General features: G+C 42.1%; 1 protein-coding gene across 1 annotated transcript; it reads left to right on the forward strand.

Moving 5' to 3' along the window:
* Window positions 1-418: 418 nt before the first annotated feature.
* Window positions 419-15982, forward strand: PRRG4 (proline rich and Gla domain 4). Its single transcript, XM_038764966.1, has 5 exons — window positions 419-619; window positions 5200-5363; window positions 6792-6840; window positions 7952-8084; window positions 15285-15982. The coding sequence occupies exons 1-5, from the start codon at window positions 517-519 to the stop codon at window positions 15511-15513; spliced, it is 678 nt and encodes a 225-aa protein (XP_038620894.1). The 5' UTR covers window positions 419-516; the 3' UTR covers window positions 15514-15982.
* Window positions 15983-16707: the final 725 nt, after the last annotated feature.

Below are 16707 nucleotides of genomic sequence, written 5' to 3' on the forward strand. Positions count from 1 at the left end.
ACCGGGGCCATTCTCCGGTTCCTCCGGAGTTTGGGGAGCCAGGGACGGCGGACTACCCTTTAGGTGCCCACTAAGCTCCTTCCAGCTGGGCTCCATTGCCCTCTTCCCAGCGCTCAGTACAGCGTCCTGCCCTGTTCTATTTATTATACTCTGTTGGCATGCTTGGTTTTGTTCTCTGTCTCCCCCTTCTAGCCTGTGAGCCCACTGTTGGGTAGGGACTGTCTCTATATGTTGCCAACTTGGACTTCCCAAGCGCTTAGTACAGTGCTCTGCACACAGTAAGCGCTCAATAAATAACGATTGAAGGGGCTCGACACCGTCAGCTAACTCTGTTCGAGTGCACCCTCCCCAGCGCTTAGTACAGTGCCCTGCCCGCCGGAGAGGCTCGAGACTGTCACTTCCTTGTGGGCCTTGTGGGGCTGGTGCAGTGGACTCTCCCGGGCGCTCAGTACAGTCCTTAAGCGCTCAGTAGGTACCATTTATCGCCCGTTTCTGGCCGTCGGACGCCGCCGGACTATGTTCGTTCCTCTGCTCTTCCTCATCCAGCTGCCGTTGCTCACCTTGGCGTTGCCTCCTTGCACGAGAAGGCCGAAAGGGGCCGAACAGGCATCAAAAGGAGGTAAGAACTTCATTAAGGAAGAAAAAAAGCTGACTTGAAATATATTCAGGTCTTGCAGCGTGTCCCATTAGAAATTAGATATATAATAATAATGATGATAGTATTTGCTAAGCGCTTCCTATATGCTGAGCACTGTTCTAAGCGCTGGATCTGCCACCGAATTCGCCGGCGGCCACTGACAGGGACAATCCCCTTGGGTTTTTTAGGGTTTTGCTTTACCCCAAAAGCAAGAGTTTTTATATTATTTTTAAAGGAGTTTAAAGAGTAAAGGGTGTTTTTTCTTAACCATATTATGCACTTGGATTTGCTTCCTTGCATTCATTCAGTCGTATTTATTGAGCGCTTACTGTGTGCGAGTTTTAGGGTTTTGCTTTACCCCAAAAGTAAGAGTTTTTATATTATTTTTAAAGGAGTTTAAAGAGTAAAGGGTGTTTTTTCTTAACCATATTATGCACTTGGATTTGCTTCCTTGCATTCATTCAGTCGTATTTATTGAGCGCTTACTGTGTGCGAGTTTTAGGGTTTTGCTTTACCCAAAAAGTAAGAGTTTTTATATTATTTTTAAAGGAGTTTAAAGAGTAAAGGGTGTTTTTTCTTAACCATATTATGCACTCGGATTTGCTTCCTTTCATTCATTCAATCGTATTGAGCGCTTACTGTGTGCGAGGGAGAATCCCCTTGGGTTATTTAGAGTTTTTCTTTCCCCTTGGGTTTTTTAGGGTTTTGCTTTACCCAAAAAGTAAGAGTTTTTATATTATTTTTAAAGGAGTTTAAAGAGTAAAGGGTGTTTTTTTTTTCTTAACCATACTATGCACTTGGATTTGCTTCCTTTCATTCATTCAATCGTATTTATTGAGCACGTACTGTGTGCGAGGGAGAATCCCCTTGGGTTTTTTAGAGTTTCGCTTTTCCCTTGAGTTTTTTAGGGTTTTGCTTTACCCAAAAAGTAAGAGTTTTTATAATATTTTTAAAAGAGTTTAAAGAGTAAAGGGCGTTTTTTCTTAACCATACTATGCACTTGGATTTGCTTCCTTGCATTCATTCAGTCGTATTTATTGAGTGCTTACTATGTGTGAGGGAGAATCCCCTTGGGTTTTGTAGAGTTTGCTTTCCCCTTGGGTTTTTTAGGGTTTTACTTTACCCCCAAAATAAGAGTTTTTATATTATTTTTAAAGGAGTTTAAAGAGTAAAGGGTGTTTTTTCTTAACCATACTATGCACTTGGATTTGTTTCCTTGCATTCACTCAATCGTATTTATTGAGCGCTTACTGTGTGCAGAGCACTGTACTAAGCGCTTGGGAAGTACAAGTCAGCAACATATAGAGACAGTCCCTACCCAACAATGGGCTCACAGTCTTAATTCACCCATAGCTCAGCCCCACAGCACTTATGTACATATCGGTGATTTATTTATAGTAATAATAATCATAATGATGGTATTTGTTAAGCGCTTACTATGTGTCAAGCACTGTTCTAAGCGCTGGAGTAGATACAAGGTAATCAGGTTTTCCCACGTGGGGCTCACAATCTAAATCCCCATTCCACAGGTTAGTTAACTGAGCAAAGAGAAGTGACTTGTCCAAAGTCACACAGCTGATAAGTGGCGGAGCCGAGATTGGAACTCACGACCTATGACAACCAAGCCCGTGCTCTTTCCACTAAGCCACCCTGTCTCCTCATCTAGAGTTGGAGGTCGTGGGCAGAGAATATTTCTACCGACTCCGTTGTGGTTATACTGGACTCTCCCAAGCTCTTAGTACAGTGTCCTGGACACAGTAAGGGCTCAATCTGCGAGGAACATTTACTGTAGTGCTGAAAAGGCATTCAGTCAGGGAATAATTCTTTTGTTCCATTTGTAGAATAATGTCTTACAGTAATAATAATTGTGGCATTTAAGTGCTCGCTGTGTGCCAGGCACTGTATTAAGCGCTGAAGTAGACACTAGCCAACCATGTCAGTTACACCCCCTGTTTCTCATGGGTCTCATAGGCTGTAGGTGCAGAACTTGCATTGTCTCAAGAGACTCACAGCAACTTTACATGTTTTGTAATCAAATCACAATCAATAATAATAATAATAATGGCATTTGTTAAGCGCTTACTATGTGCAAAGCAGTGGTATTTATTAAGCACTTCTGGTGTGCAGAGCACTGAACTAAGTGCTTGGGAGTGTACAATGCCATAGAGTCGGTAGGCACAATCCCTGCTTTACAGAGACTTAAAATATAGTGGAGGAGACAGATATTAAAATAATACATTTGCAGATAGGAGAAATAGAGGGTGAGGATATGAACATAAGTGCTCTGAATGTTGGGGTGAGCCGAAGTGCTTAGAAGAGCACAGGCCTTGGAGTCAGAGATCGTGGGTTCGTATCCCGGCTCTGCCAGTTGCCAGCTGTGTGACTTTGGGCGAGTCACTTAACTTCTCTGTGCCTCAGTTACCTCATCTGTAAAATGGGGATTAAGACTGTGAGCCCCCCGAGGGACAACCTGATCCCTTTGTAACCTCCCCAGTGCTTAGAACAGTGCTTTGCACATAGGAAGCACTTAATAAATGCCATTATTCAACTCAGATGGGAGGTAGAAAGGGGGGGGGGTATGTTGAGGTTAGTCAGTGAAGGCTTCTTGGGGGAAGTAGTGCGTCACGAAAGTTACTCGATGGGTTAGGCTGGAAAACGTCTCATGTTACAGGAAGAACTGAAAAGTTAGCAACTGTGTGAGTCAGGCAGGCCAGGAACTGAAAGTATTCATCCAGGCTACCAACCTCCTGTGATCTGCAGTAGTCCAGTGGTTTCACCCTGTTTTTAGAAACTGTCCCCCCTAAGCATTCAGGATTCCCTTGTAATACACACACACACCCCTTCAAACCCTAAGAGGACTATTCCCCAGCACCGGCGCTGAGGGAATGGAGGAGCAGTAGCAGGTGAGAAGTGAAACCACACCTTTGCTGGTGCCTTCCTGTATTTTTGGCAGAGGTACAGATTTTAGGGACGTTCAAGTTTCTCTTCCAGCTGCTGCTGCCTCTTTCATTATTGCTGGGCTTTCTGAAGCGCTGGTTGGAGCTGCTGCCGCTACCGAAACGGCTATAATGGGGTGTATCTTTTTTACTTCTTGTCATTTTTGCTAAGTGCTGTGCGAGGCACTGTACTAAGCGTTGGGGTAGCGTCTATGAGACTTCTGCACTCTGGTTACTTTACCAAATTTTTACTTTAATAGGGGTTAACGATTACACAAAGCATCACTTTAAATTCTGTGGTTTAAACAGGATTGGTGAGGACAAGCGTGAGTCTGAGAGACTGCGCTGTGGAGTCCAATCCAAGCAAAGTTGCTGCTTCAGCTCTCTGATTTTATTTTTTATGGTATGAAGTGCTTACTATGTACCAGGCACTGTATTAAGTGCTGGAGTAGTTACAAGATAACCAGGTTGGACACAGTCTATTTCCCATGTGGGGCTCACAGTCTTAATCCCCTGTGGGACAACCTGATCGCCTTGTCACCTCCCCAGTGCTTAGAGCAGTGCTTTGCATGTAGTAAGTGCTTAATAAATGCCATTATTATTATTATTATTATTCTCTATGCCTCTGTTACCTCATCTGTAAAATGGGGGTGAAGACTGTGAGCCCCCCGTGGGACAACCTGATCACCTTGTCACCTCCCCAGCGCTTAGAACAGTGCTTTGCACATAGTAAGTGCTTAATAAATGCCATTATTATTATTAATCCCCTCCTTACAGATGAGGTACCTGAGACACAGAGAAGTGAAGTGACTTGCCCAAGGTCACATAGCTGACAAGTGGCGGGGCAGGGATTAGAACCCAGGTCCTTCTGACTCTCTGGCCTGTGATATATCCACTAGACCATGCTGCTTCTTGGTCTTGGAAAAGTCAGTCAGTCTCAGGGCTTCAATTAACTTTCTGTGTCATGCCTGGTGTTATTTCTATTAAAGGTCTGAGATGGGTCAATTGATCAATCATAATTATTGAGTGCTTTCCATGTGCAGAGCACTGTACTAAGCTCTAATCAGATCATGTAAAACCCTTTGGAAACATTTAAGTGGAAAAAAGTTACTTGTTTTACAGGGGGAAGGTGATGAAAATGGACATTTCTTCTAATTATCCTCAGGGAGCACGTTTTTGAAAATGAACTTCAGAATGGTCCTCATTTTGGCTGGTTTGAAAGTTGTCTAAAAATAAAAATGTTTCCCTCTAGATCTTGGAAATCTATGTATATGTAAACAATATCACGCAGATCAACAGGAATGTTATCTGTGAAGTATTTACACTTCTGTATGTTGTGATATATAGATGAAGGTGCCAGCTACTTCCCATAATAGCTTCTTATTTCAAATGGCAAAAGTTGAACACACAGATGTTCTCCCACAGAAAGATCCGTAACATCTGCCACATCAGAAAAAGTAAGTTAAATTAGAATTCAAATGGAACTAGCTCATTTCAAAAGTTTTAGGAACCTTCTTGGAGTTTTTCAAATGAGAATTCCAGCTGCTTTTTGTTGTTGTTGTTCATTGCAATGGGATGCTTTCCCTTAAACTCTCGTTTTTAAGCCTCTTTGTATTTCTTCATTAGTCTTTACACCGAAAGAAGAAGCCAGTATGTTCATTCAGCGACGCCTCCTCTATAACAGATTTGATCTTGAACTCTTCACTCCTGGAGATCTAGAAAGAGAATGCAATGAAGAACTGTGTAGCTATGAGGAAGCTAGGGAAATTTTTGGAGATAATGATAAGATGGTAATTTTGATTTTGTTCTTTTAATTGGTTGAAATTGCCTACTGGAAAGAACACGGGCCTAGGTTCTAATCCGGATTCTGCCACCTGCCTATTCTGGGACCTTGGACGTCACTTAATTTGTCTGTGCCTCAGTTTCCTGATCAGTAAAATGGGGATTTAATTCCTGCTCTCCCTTCTACTTAGACTCCAAGCTCCATGTGGACACATCTGTGTCCAACCTGATTATCTCATATCTACCCCAGGGCTTAGAACAGTTGTTGGTACAAAGTGTGTGCTTAACAAATACCACAATTATTATTATTTTAATTGTTATAATTACTAATAATAAATGGTTATCTTTAGGTAAAATACTCCAATTCATAAACATTTTTTAGGTTCGGACAGACCTATTCAGTTGTTACAATTTTTTTTTAAGCCAGTTTATCTGCAAACAGTTATCTAGTCATTTTCAAGCCTTCAGCCAGGGCTAACTGACTTGGCTGCATGAATCCTTCCAGTTTGAGATGTCCAGTCTCTAGAGGATCATCAGGCTAGCCCCTTCCTTAGGCAGATATATAATTAAACCTGGCCCTAACGTATGATTGTTAATCCTATTTGTAAAAACTTTTTCCTGTTTGACCAAACTCTCTTTGCAGTTTAAGCCTATTGCCTCTTGCCCCGTCCACTTTGGAGGTGGATGCTGGTTTGGCTCCTCTCCCCCTGTGATAAACCGAAAATCATTCTGAGTTCTGGATCCACATTCCCTCCTCTAGGTTCCTCTCCTGATTGGATTGATGCCAAGTAAAGTGAAAGCAATATTTCCTGGCCACCTGCATGTAATCTTCTTGTTAATTAAGACTGGTTTCATATTAACTTTCCATATGACGGTGCTAAATTTATATTTCATTAAGGCTCTCTATAACCCTTACTGGACTTGTTTTTACTCAGTTGTCCCACAACTGGGTAATCTGCCGTTTATCCCAAGTATATACCACTTGCACTAACTCCTGTTCAAGTTCACCATGTTTTTGATAGGTTGTCTCTCTTTTTTCGGGGTCACTTTGAATTCTAGTGTAACGAGGTGAAAGCAACCCGGTCCAGTTTGGTATCATTTGTAGACTACATAGACCATCTTTTCAATCCATAAATGGTACCAATGATATTTGTTGAACATTTACCCTGTGCAGAATACTGTGCTAAGCTCTTGGGAAAATACAGTGTAGTGGAGTTGGTGGACGCTATCCCCACCCACAAGGAGCTTTAGTCTCCTTTTTTCAGATCCATCAATACCATTTCAGATTGATTCCTTTGTAACACCTCCCTCCCCACAGGTTGTCACTGAGCCATAATAGCCACAGTTTTTGGGTGACCCTCTGCCCAATTATATCTTCCCAGTTTGTTAATGGGATTAGGATGTACCATAAACTTAAAATTGTCCTATTTTTGTAGATATCATTTTGGAAGGAGTATTCAGCAAATGGACCCATTGCAAAGTCAGGTAAGATGAGCCCAGAACAAGCCTCATTTCTTTCCTCGGGGGACTCAAATGTAAATTTTGTAACTAGCGTTCAATCCGTGAACGTCTTATTGCTCAGTATTCCTTTAATTTTAAAGAGACTTCTTTAATTATACATTGAGGTGTATGAATGTTACCCCCCTTCTGTCATGACTTCCCAACAAAGAGAAGCAAGTTTGGTGAGATAGTTGGGGAATGAGAGTAGAAGATGGAAATGTATTTCTGGGCAGCTTTTGACAACTGTGGAGTGGGATGCCTAGAGGTGAGTCTAGACTTGCAGGTTACTAGCGGAGGACTCCACAACGTCTGACCAGTTGATATTTTTACTTTTTTTTTCCACCATTACCACACCGTGGAATTGTAAGTGATGACTGTTGGGCTGAATTAAGTGATGTTTAGGAGAGGGAGCTCTTCTTGTTTTTGCACATCATCTCCAGTTGTTTTAGAGTCTATTGGGTTTTCCAGCTGTTTTTGTTTCTGCTACCAAAGACTGTATATGAGGTGACCTATCACTTCTTTCTACCATGTTTGTTGATAAGTAAACTGGCCAGAATGATTCCTACTTCTTTATGGTATTTATCAATCACTTTCTGTGTGCCAGGCAGTAAATGCTGGGGTAGATTCAAGCTAATCAGGTTGACACAGTCCCTGTCCAACATGTGGCTCACAGTCTTCATCCCCATTTTACAGGTGAGAACCTGAGGCATAGAGAACTTTAAGTGACTCGCCCAAGGTCACCCAGCAGACAGGTGGCAGAGCCGGGATTAGGGCCCCGTCTTCTGACTCCTAACCCCATGCTGCTTCCCATAATTCCTACTCACATGAAACTGGGCAAAGCATTCTTTTTTTAGTTTCTTTTCTCCTTTGAGAGTCCATTTCAGAGTAATATAACTAAACTAAGAGTTATTAAAAGATGATATTTTGTACACTTAGATTTGATGTTGGAGCAAATTAAGAAAAGGTTTTCATAATTTAGGTAGTGCCCAGTTGTGTGCTTTGACATTCTAAGCTTGTTAAAATTAGAGATAGTGTTCTTTGCCTGTTCTTATTTATATTATTTACAAGTTGTGTTCTAATAATGATTTCTTTTAAGATGACAAAAGAAAGAAAATTGATGTTATGGGACTTGTGACCGGCTTAATCGCTGCAGGAGTGATTTTGGTAATAACTGGGTTATTTGGTTACTATCTCTGCATCACCAAATGTACAAGACGACAACATTCAAGGTGAGTTCCATAACGGGTTATTTTTTACATTATAGATGTCCTATGTCACCGTGGTCAAAGATTGAGTACCATAAAGCCTAATTAGCGTGAACCTTTGATTCTGGAGAAGGAATACCATATATAGAAAGTATAAAAGGAATGGTTTGGTGCCATTCTTCACTGTGATGCTCATTTTTCTTACATATTTCCAAACTACAGAATTGCCAAAATAACACACGGTTAGTAGCAGCGTCAGTTAAAGAATGCAGGCCTGCTCATTCACTAGATCAGAGTTCATTTATTCATTCCTTCAGTCGTATTTATTGAGCATTTACTGTGTGCAGAGCACTGTGCTAAGCGCTTGGAAAGTACAATTCGTCAACATAGACGATCCCTACCCAACAACAGGCTCACAGTCTAGAAGGGGGAGACAGACAACAAAACAAATAGACAGGCATCAATAGCATCAAAATAGATAACTGACTGATTAACTTACCCCTCTTTTCTGCAGAAATTAATGGCACAGTTCTTCAGTGTTTTTGGAAAATCTTGTTAGACATACACATTTTTCAACCTTTGGCTGTTTTTCTCATTTCTTTTTTATGTCAGGGAGCTCACGTAGGAGGTCCCGCTATCATAGTTATTGGAAAGAGTCAAATGGGGCAGGGAATATTTCCACAAAGAACATGCAGGTGCAGAATAAGGCTCTGATGGACCAAGGACAGTGAGTACTCAAGTGCTATTGCCTTCTCAGATTATGTCCCCTCCCCACCTGACATTGTCGGGGCTGCCTTTTAGCCATTTTACAGCTGTGGCAGAAATAAAACTGGAGAGCATGCTATCAAAATGTCTCTACCGTATTATTAAAGTGTTCCTGAAGTCTTAGGTTTACAGAGAAGATGGTCCGTAATTCTGCCATCTGTAACTGATTCTAACTCCTTTCCTGCTGCAATGGAAGCATCAGAACTTTAGTTAACCTTAACCCTGAAACCGATGTGAACTACCATATTTACTCACATAATTTCCACCACCACTGAATTGACCCACTCCAGTTTTTGAGGAGGAAATGAAATATTCTTTGCGATACCACATAATAGTAAGTGGTAATAGTAGAGTGCTGCTACCGAGGAAGAGGAGAATGGGGAAGGAGGGTTAATTCATTGACTTTCTACCGAACCAACTCAGCAGTTGGGAGCGTACAAGAGGGTTACAGAAGGAGACTCAAGTGCCCTCTTACTTTTGTCTTCCTTCTCCTCACCTTTTGTTCCTCCTCTTTTCTCTCCTGCTCCCCTTATTGCTAGGCTTAATTCTTAATATGAACCACTTAATAATACCACCCCTATTTTAATATTATAAGAATTGTTTGAAAAGTGAGATAATTATGTAAGTAAATAATGTATTTGCTAAGCACTTACTGGTCTAAGTGCTGGGATAGATGCAAGTTAATCAGGTCAGACACAGTTCTTGTCCCATGGGGGTTCTCAATCTAGAGAACAGGTTGGGATCCTTAAGTTACAAATGGAGAAACTAAAGCAGAGAGATGTTATTAGCCCAAATTCACACAGTAGGCCAGTGGCAGAGTGGGAGGTCTCCAGCTTGCAGCACCTTTTGGGTTTTTTGTTGGTTTTTTTTTTTTTTAGGTGATGAGGTGTGTGGGGGGTGGTATTTAAGTGCTTACTATGTGCCAGGCACCGTACTAAGCTCTGGGGTAGTAATAATAATAACAACAATTAGGATGTTTAAGTGCTCCTCTTCCCCATCCCGCCCACCCTCCCTCCTTCCCCTCCCCACAGCACTTGTATATATAATAATCATAATAGCATTTATATTTGTACAGATTTATTACTCTATTTTACTTGCACATATTTGCTATTCTATTTATTTTGTTCATGATGTGCATAGAGCTTTAATTCTATTTGTTCTGACGACTTTGACACCTGTCTACGTGTTTTGTTTGTTGTCTGTCTCCCCCGTCTAGGCTGTGAGCCCATTGTTGGGTAAGGACCGTCTCTATATGTTGCCAGCTTATACTTCCCAAGCGCTTAGTACAGTGCTGTGCACACAGTAAGTGCTCAATAAATATGATTGAATGAATGAATTAGAACTCAGATCCTCTGAGGCCCAGGCCCATTAGTCAGTCAATCCATCGAGTTTATTGAGGACTTCCTATGTGCAGAGCACTGTACTGAGCTCTTGGGAGAGTACAATGCAACAGAATTAGCAAACACATTCCCTGCCCATAACGAGCTTGAAGTCTAGAGGGGGAGACAGACATTAATAGGAATAAGCAAGTGATTTATAATATATAATTTAAAGATCTGTACAAAAGTGCTGGGGGGTTGGGGGTGGAGAGAATGTCAAGTGTCCAAAGGTCGCAGATAGGGGTGTATAGATGACACATAAGGGAGAGGGGGCTGGGAAAAGGATCCCATGCTGTTTCCACTAGGTCACGCTGTTTCTCTAGGAAAAGAGGATTGTTAAACGAGTTAATGCTTAGGTAATGGAGTCCATAGGATATGTAGGTAGTAAGTGCCCCCCAAAATGAGCAGAGGGCATGGGGGAGCCCAGCCTGCTTCCACCTGGCTTCAGTTCTCTTCCGCAGACTCAAAGACTCTGCCTCATACACGGTATATTCTGAGAATATGCTTTTATAAAGGATATTTTTTTTTAATTAAGCTAATCTGTTGTCTTAAAGGTGCTTAAAGTTACTCTTTAGGGACCAAAATTTCACTGAAGTGCAAAAAAAAAATTAAAAGCGAGGAACAAATGTATCTTTAATCCATTCAGGCTCAGAAAGTTTCTTACAGATGTTTTAAAGTATGATTCACAGTACCGCCTATGTAAGGAAAGCATGGAGGGTGAGGAAAATTGGGGTTTTCCCTGTTACATATGGGAAACTGAGGAATGAGTCACAGCTACTCCCTGAGATGACCCTGTGCCCAGAGGTGAAGTGAATGTCTTCTGACTTCCACTCCACTCTCTCACCTTGAGACTAATGCATGTGGGACAACTCGATTACCTTGTCTCTACCCCACTGCTCAGAACGGTGCTTGGCACATAGTAAGTGCTTAACAAATACCATCATTGTTATTATTGTTATTTCATTGCAACCTAAAGAAACTATCAAGAGTGTGGAAATGGGGAGGGGAAAGGAAAGTTAACTCCTCATCTAGACTGTAAGCTCTTTATGGCCAGTGAACATGTCTACCAACTCTGTTTTATTGCCAAGGGCTTATCACAGTGCAGTGCACGCCATAAGTGCTTATTAAATTTGATTGATTCTGTAGTTCTTGTAGATCTGGGCCAGAAAGCCCAGCTATTTATTCAGGAAAAAATCAAGCGATCCACTGGCAGAGAAAAATCGCTCCTTGATTGTGGAAATTTTAACTGGCCCTATGGACACCTATTGGGATTAGTTGTCACAGCTAGTAGTAGTAGTAGTAGTAGTAGTAGTAGTAGTAGTAATTGTTTTTATTAAGCCCTACTGTGTGCAAAGCACTCTGCTAAAAATGCATGGCTGAGAATTAGACCTTTTCCCTTTGTCCTCTAAGGGCTCTCTACGTGAAAATAAGATTGGGGAGGAGTTTGGTGACATATATGCCCTCCCCCTGTCCATCCGCCAAGCTAGCTCTCTTCCTCCCTTCAAGGCCCTACTGAGAGCTCACCTCCTCCAGGAGGCCTTCCCAGACTGAGCCCCTTCCTTCCTCTCCCCCTCTGCATCCCCCTCATCTTACCTCCTTCCCTTCCCCACAGCACCTGTATATATGTATATCTGTTTGTACATATTTATTACTCTATTTATTTATTTATTTATTTTACTTGTACATATCTATTCTATTTATTTTATTTTGTTAGTATGTTTGGTTTTGTTCTCTGTCTCCCCCTTTTAGACTGTGAGCCCACTCTTGGGTAGGGACCGTCTCTATATGTGGCCAACTTGTACTTCCCAAGCGCTTAGTACAGTGCTCTGCACACAGTAAGCGCTCAATAAATATGATTGATTGATTGATTGATATACAAGGCCAAATGAAAATAGTGGAAACCAAAAAAACATAAAAGCTCAGAGTTCAACATATCCAGATATTGGGGACCAGTTGGGCCCTTACGGTGCTGCCACCCAGATTATCTAGAATCCAGTTGTAACCAAAGACTTCCCAATGGTCTAAATGTTGAAGAGACCTCATTCATTCATTCCCTCATATTTGAGAGCTTTCTGTGTACAAAGCACTGTACTAAACACATAGGAGAGTACAACGAGTCCCTGCCCATAACAAGTTAGCTCTCTTCCTCCCTTCAAAGCCCTACTGAGAGCTCACCTCCTCCAAAAGGCCTTCCCAGACTGAACCCCCTTTTTCCTCTCCTCTTCTCCATCCCACCTGCCCTACCTCCTTCCCATCCCCACAGCACCCGTATATATGTTTGTACAGATTTATTACTCTATTTTACTTGTACATATTTACTGTTCTATTTATTTTGTTAATGATGTGCATTTAGCTTTAATTCTATTTGTTCTGATGACGTGACACCTGTCCACATGTTTTGTTTTGTTATCTGTCTCCCCCTTTTAGACTGTGAGCCCGTTGTTGGGTAGGGACTGTCTCTTACGTTGCCAACTTGTACTTCCCAAGCGCTTAGTACAGTGCTCTGCACACAGTAAGCGCTCAATAAATGCGATTGAATGAATGAGTGAATGAATAACAAGATCACAGTCTAAAGGGGGAGATATTAATGTGCATAAATAAATAAAATACAGATATATACATATGTGCTGTGGATATGGGGAGGAAGGATGCATGAAGGGAGCAAGTCAGGGTGGTGCAGAAGGGAGTGGGAGAAGAGGAGAGGAGGGCTTATTCAGGGAAGGCTTCTTGGAGGAGATGTGCCCTTCAATAAGGCTTTGAAGTGGAGGAGAGCAATTATATGTCTCATGTGAGGAGGGAGGGCGTTCCAGGCTGCCGCAGTTCCGTCAGTAGATCAATCAGTTACTGGTCTTTATTGAGCATTTATTGTGTGCAGTGCACTGTACTAAGCGCTGCAGCCCGTCTGGTGTAGGGCAGGGCAGTAGTGAAAGCCCTAGAGGCAGGAGAGAATGATGGGCGTGTTCCTAGTCCCAATTACTGAACAAGGGAAATTTAGTTATTTTCCACATGTGGTTCCTCCCTGTAATGCTGACTAGTTCAGGGCCAGCTGCTTAGAACCTGAAAGAAACAAAAGCAGAAATCAATCAATCAATCAATCAATCAATCAATCGTGTTTATTGAGCGCTTACTGTGTGCAGAGCACTGTACTAAGCGCTTGGGAAGTACAAGTTGGCAACATATAGAGACAGTCCCTACCCAGCAGTGGGCTCACAGTCTAAAAGGGGGAAAAAGAAAGAGGAGCAGTGTATCCTAGTGGAAAGAACACAGGCCTGGGCGTCAGAGGACCTGGGTTCCAATTTCAGCCCTGCCCCTTGTCTGCAGTGTGACCTTGGGAAAGTCACATGACATCTCAGTACCTCAGTTTCGTAATCTGTAAAATGGGGATTCAGTGCATTTTCTCCCTCCTCTTTAGGCCATGAGCCCCATTTGGGTCAGGGATTACGTCTGGTCTGATTCACTTGGATCTACCCCAGTGCTTAATACAGAGTGCTGGACATAGTAAGCACTTAGCAAATATCATAATGATGATGATAGCCCCATGGGACAGATAACTAAGGAAATGACCGTGGTAGCTTCATCCCCGGAAGCTCACACCTAGCTGAGAGACTCGTTATTCAAATGGCTCCTACCACAATGGGCCATGGACTAGAAGAGCCCATGATAAGCAGCATGGCCTACTGGCTAGAACATGGGCCTGAGAGTGAGGAGAACCTAGGTTCTAATCCCGGCTCTGCCACTTGTCTGCTGGGTGAACTTGGGTAGGTCACTTAACTTCTCTGTGCCTCAGTTCCCTCATCTATAAAATGGGGATGAAGACTGTGAGCCCCATGTGGGGCATGGACCGTGTCCAACCTGATTAGTTGGACATTAATTAGACACAGACCCTGTCCCTCGAGGGGCTCACAATCTACCATTTAGGTGGTTGGGGGTTGGAGGAGGACTGGAGACAGACAAAACGGGAACAATGAAACGCTAAAACATTAAAATGGAAAGTCAGTAGAGAGCTGTAACTTATGTTGCTGAACTTATCCTTGAGGTTCAGAGCATCCAGTAATGGCTGCACAGACACTAGCTTTCCCGAGGTTCTGTGAGGCCATTTGTTCTATATCCAATGCAGTGTGCTTATTATGATGATTTTGTTGCCGTTATTTCCACCGCTGGGGTGGAAGGCAGAACAAGTTAGGGTCATCCTGATGGTATGGAGAGGGGCTGATGATAGCCCTGGGTGGTGAGGATAATAATAATAATAATTGTGGTATTTGTTAAGCGCTTACTATGTGCCAGTCACTGTACTAAGTGCTGGGGTAGATACAAGGTAATCAGGTTGGGTACAGTCCCTGTACCACATGGGACTTGCAGTATTAATCCCCATTTTACAGATGAGGTAACAGGAACAGAGAAGTCAAGTGACTTGCCCAAGGCCATACAGCAGACAAGTAGGCAGGGTCAGGATTAGAACCCAGGTCCTTCTGACTCCCAAGCCCATGCTGTAGCCGTTAGGGCACATTGCAGTTTGGCTAGGCCATGCTGCGGGGGGCCCGAGAGCACCCAGGGAGGTGAAGTTGCAAATGTCAGATATTTTGTTTGGTTCTGGAAATGGAGAGAACTTTAAAAATTATGAGATGAAGAATATTCAGTCAGTTTTCTAGCTTGGTGGTTACAGTCTTGATGAATCCATCTATGCTCAGGAAAGCGTGCATTGTAGAACTTTCACTTTGAGGTTGCATGCTTGTGCTCAACTGTTTCTTCCAACACAGTATCATGTTCTTTCCAGATAGACACATGTTGTTGGGAAAAGTTCTGCATTTCCACAAAAGCATTGTGTCCAAAATGCATAGTGAAAACACATTTTATTGTAGAATGGACAACCAACAGAACAGGAAGGAAAGTATTTCACCCTAACAATTGTTTCCAAAGTTGCGTAAGAATTAGGTTTAGGAAAAGGTTTCTAGCAAAAAGGAAGCTAAAATTGTATTCGTACAAGGTATACTGTACTGAAGTAGAAGCTGTTTAGTGAAATATTTCCTTTTCAGTGTAAAAATAGATATCAGCTATCCTTAATTGATTCATTTTTTTGTAGCTCCTCAGCATATGTGACGAGGTCTAGACACTCTCCATCGATCATCTTCAGAAGGCCAGAGGAGATTTCTTTAACTTCTTCACCTCTCTCACTGGAGGACTCAGGATTACCATCGTATGAACAAGCAGTGGCGTTGGCTGGAAAAGATGATATCCCTCCTCCGCCTTATCCTGGGCCAGCCAAGGGGTTTAAGGTTTTTAAAAAGTCAATGTCACTCCCAGCACACTAACTCCAGTATCACTGCTTTGGCTTTGCATTGAGATGATGTTCAGCTGAAGAACCTGAAAAGGTCCAGTTTTAATTTTCCCACACTTTGAAGGGCATATGACTTAAACTCCCTTGGATTACTTGGGCCAAAGGTATTGAAAACCAGTTAACCACTGTATCCTAGATTGTGAAAACTTTGACCTGTGCAAACCCGTATATCCGGTTTTACATTCCTTCAGAGTGCTGAAGAATTGGGCACATTACCTGATGATTTATAGGACAAGAGTTTTTTTTACAATTCCAAATCTCTCCGAACCATTAAATCTAGAAAATTACTACCATTTTTGGACTCTTCCATGAGTGATGCTAGTGAGAGCTGCAGATCCATTTACAGAAATAGGGTGCCCAACTCTTGGCAAAGACATAAAACAGCAAACTACATGTGTGTGTACATATAAGCTGTATACATGTATGTATATATAGATAGATAATTGTGGTATTTGATAAGCTTTTATTATTTGCCAAGCACTAAACGCTGGCACAGATACAAGATAATCAGGTTCCATTTAGGTACACAGTCTAAGAAGGAGGGAGAACAGGTATTGAATCTCCATTTGGCAGATGAGGGAGCTGAAGGACAGAGAAGTTAAGTGGCTTACCCATGGTCACACATAGGTAAACAGCAGAGTTGGGATTAGAACTCAGATCCTCTGACTCCCAGGCTTGTGCTTTTTCCACTAGGCCACACTGCTTTCCAGGGTGAGGTCAAACAGTAGCATATCCCTGAAAAGAAGAGTGAAAAATACCCTTCCTTAAATAAGTCAATCACTAGCTGATTCTCCACTTGGTAAAATTACAGAGATTTTTGTAGGCATGAGGCAACGATCCACATCCATTTTAATTGTCCCTTGTAAACCCACGTAGTGCTATTAGTTATTTAAAACTCTAAAATCCCACTCTGAGCATTTTTTTTCATATTTGACAGAGCTCTTAGGTTAAAAAAGGTTAACTAGGTTAAGAAAGCATTATATCTATATTGTCCTAAAATCCTCAAGACTGGACTGAGTTCTTGAGACATTTTTTTTTTTAAAGTCAAAATCCCTTGAGTTTTACTCTTCATTTCCCAAGGAATCCTTATGTGGGTCTTTGGTCACTATTTAATTTAAAGCATGTAGTCATCTTTTCAACTACCTGCGTTGCCCATTCGAAAATAGCT

This window comes from Tachyglossus aculeatus, chromosome 22, assembly GCF_015852505.1.
Source record: "Tachyglossus aculeatus isolate mTacAcu1 chromosome 22, mTacAcu1.pri, whole genome shotgun sequence".
Taxonomy (NCBI): Eukaryota; Metazoa; Chordata; class Mammalia; order Monotremata; family Tachyglossidae; genus Tachyglossus; species Tachyglossus aculeatus.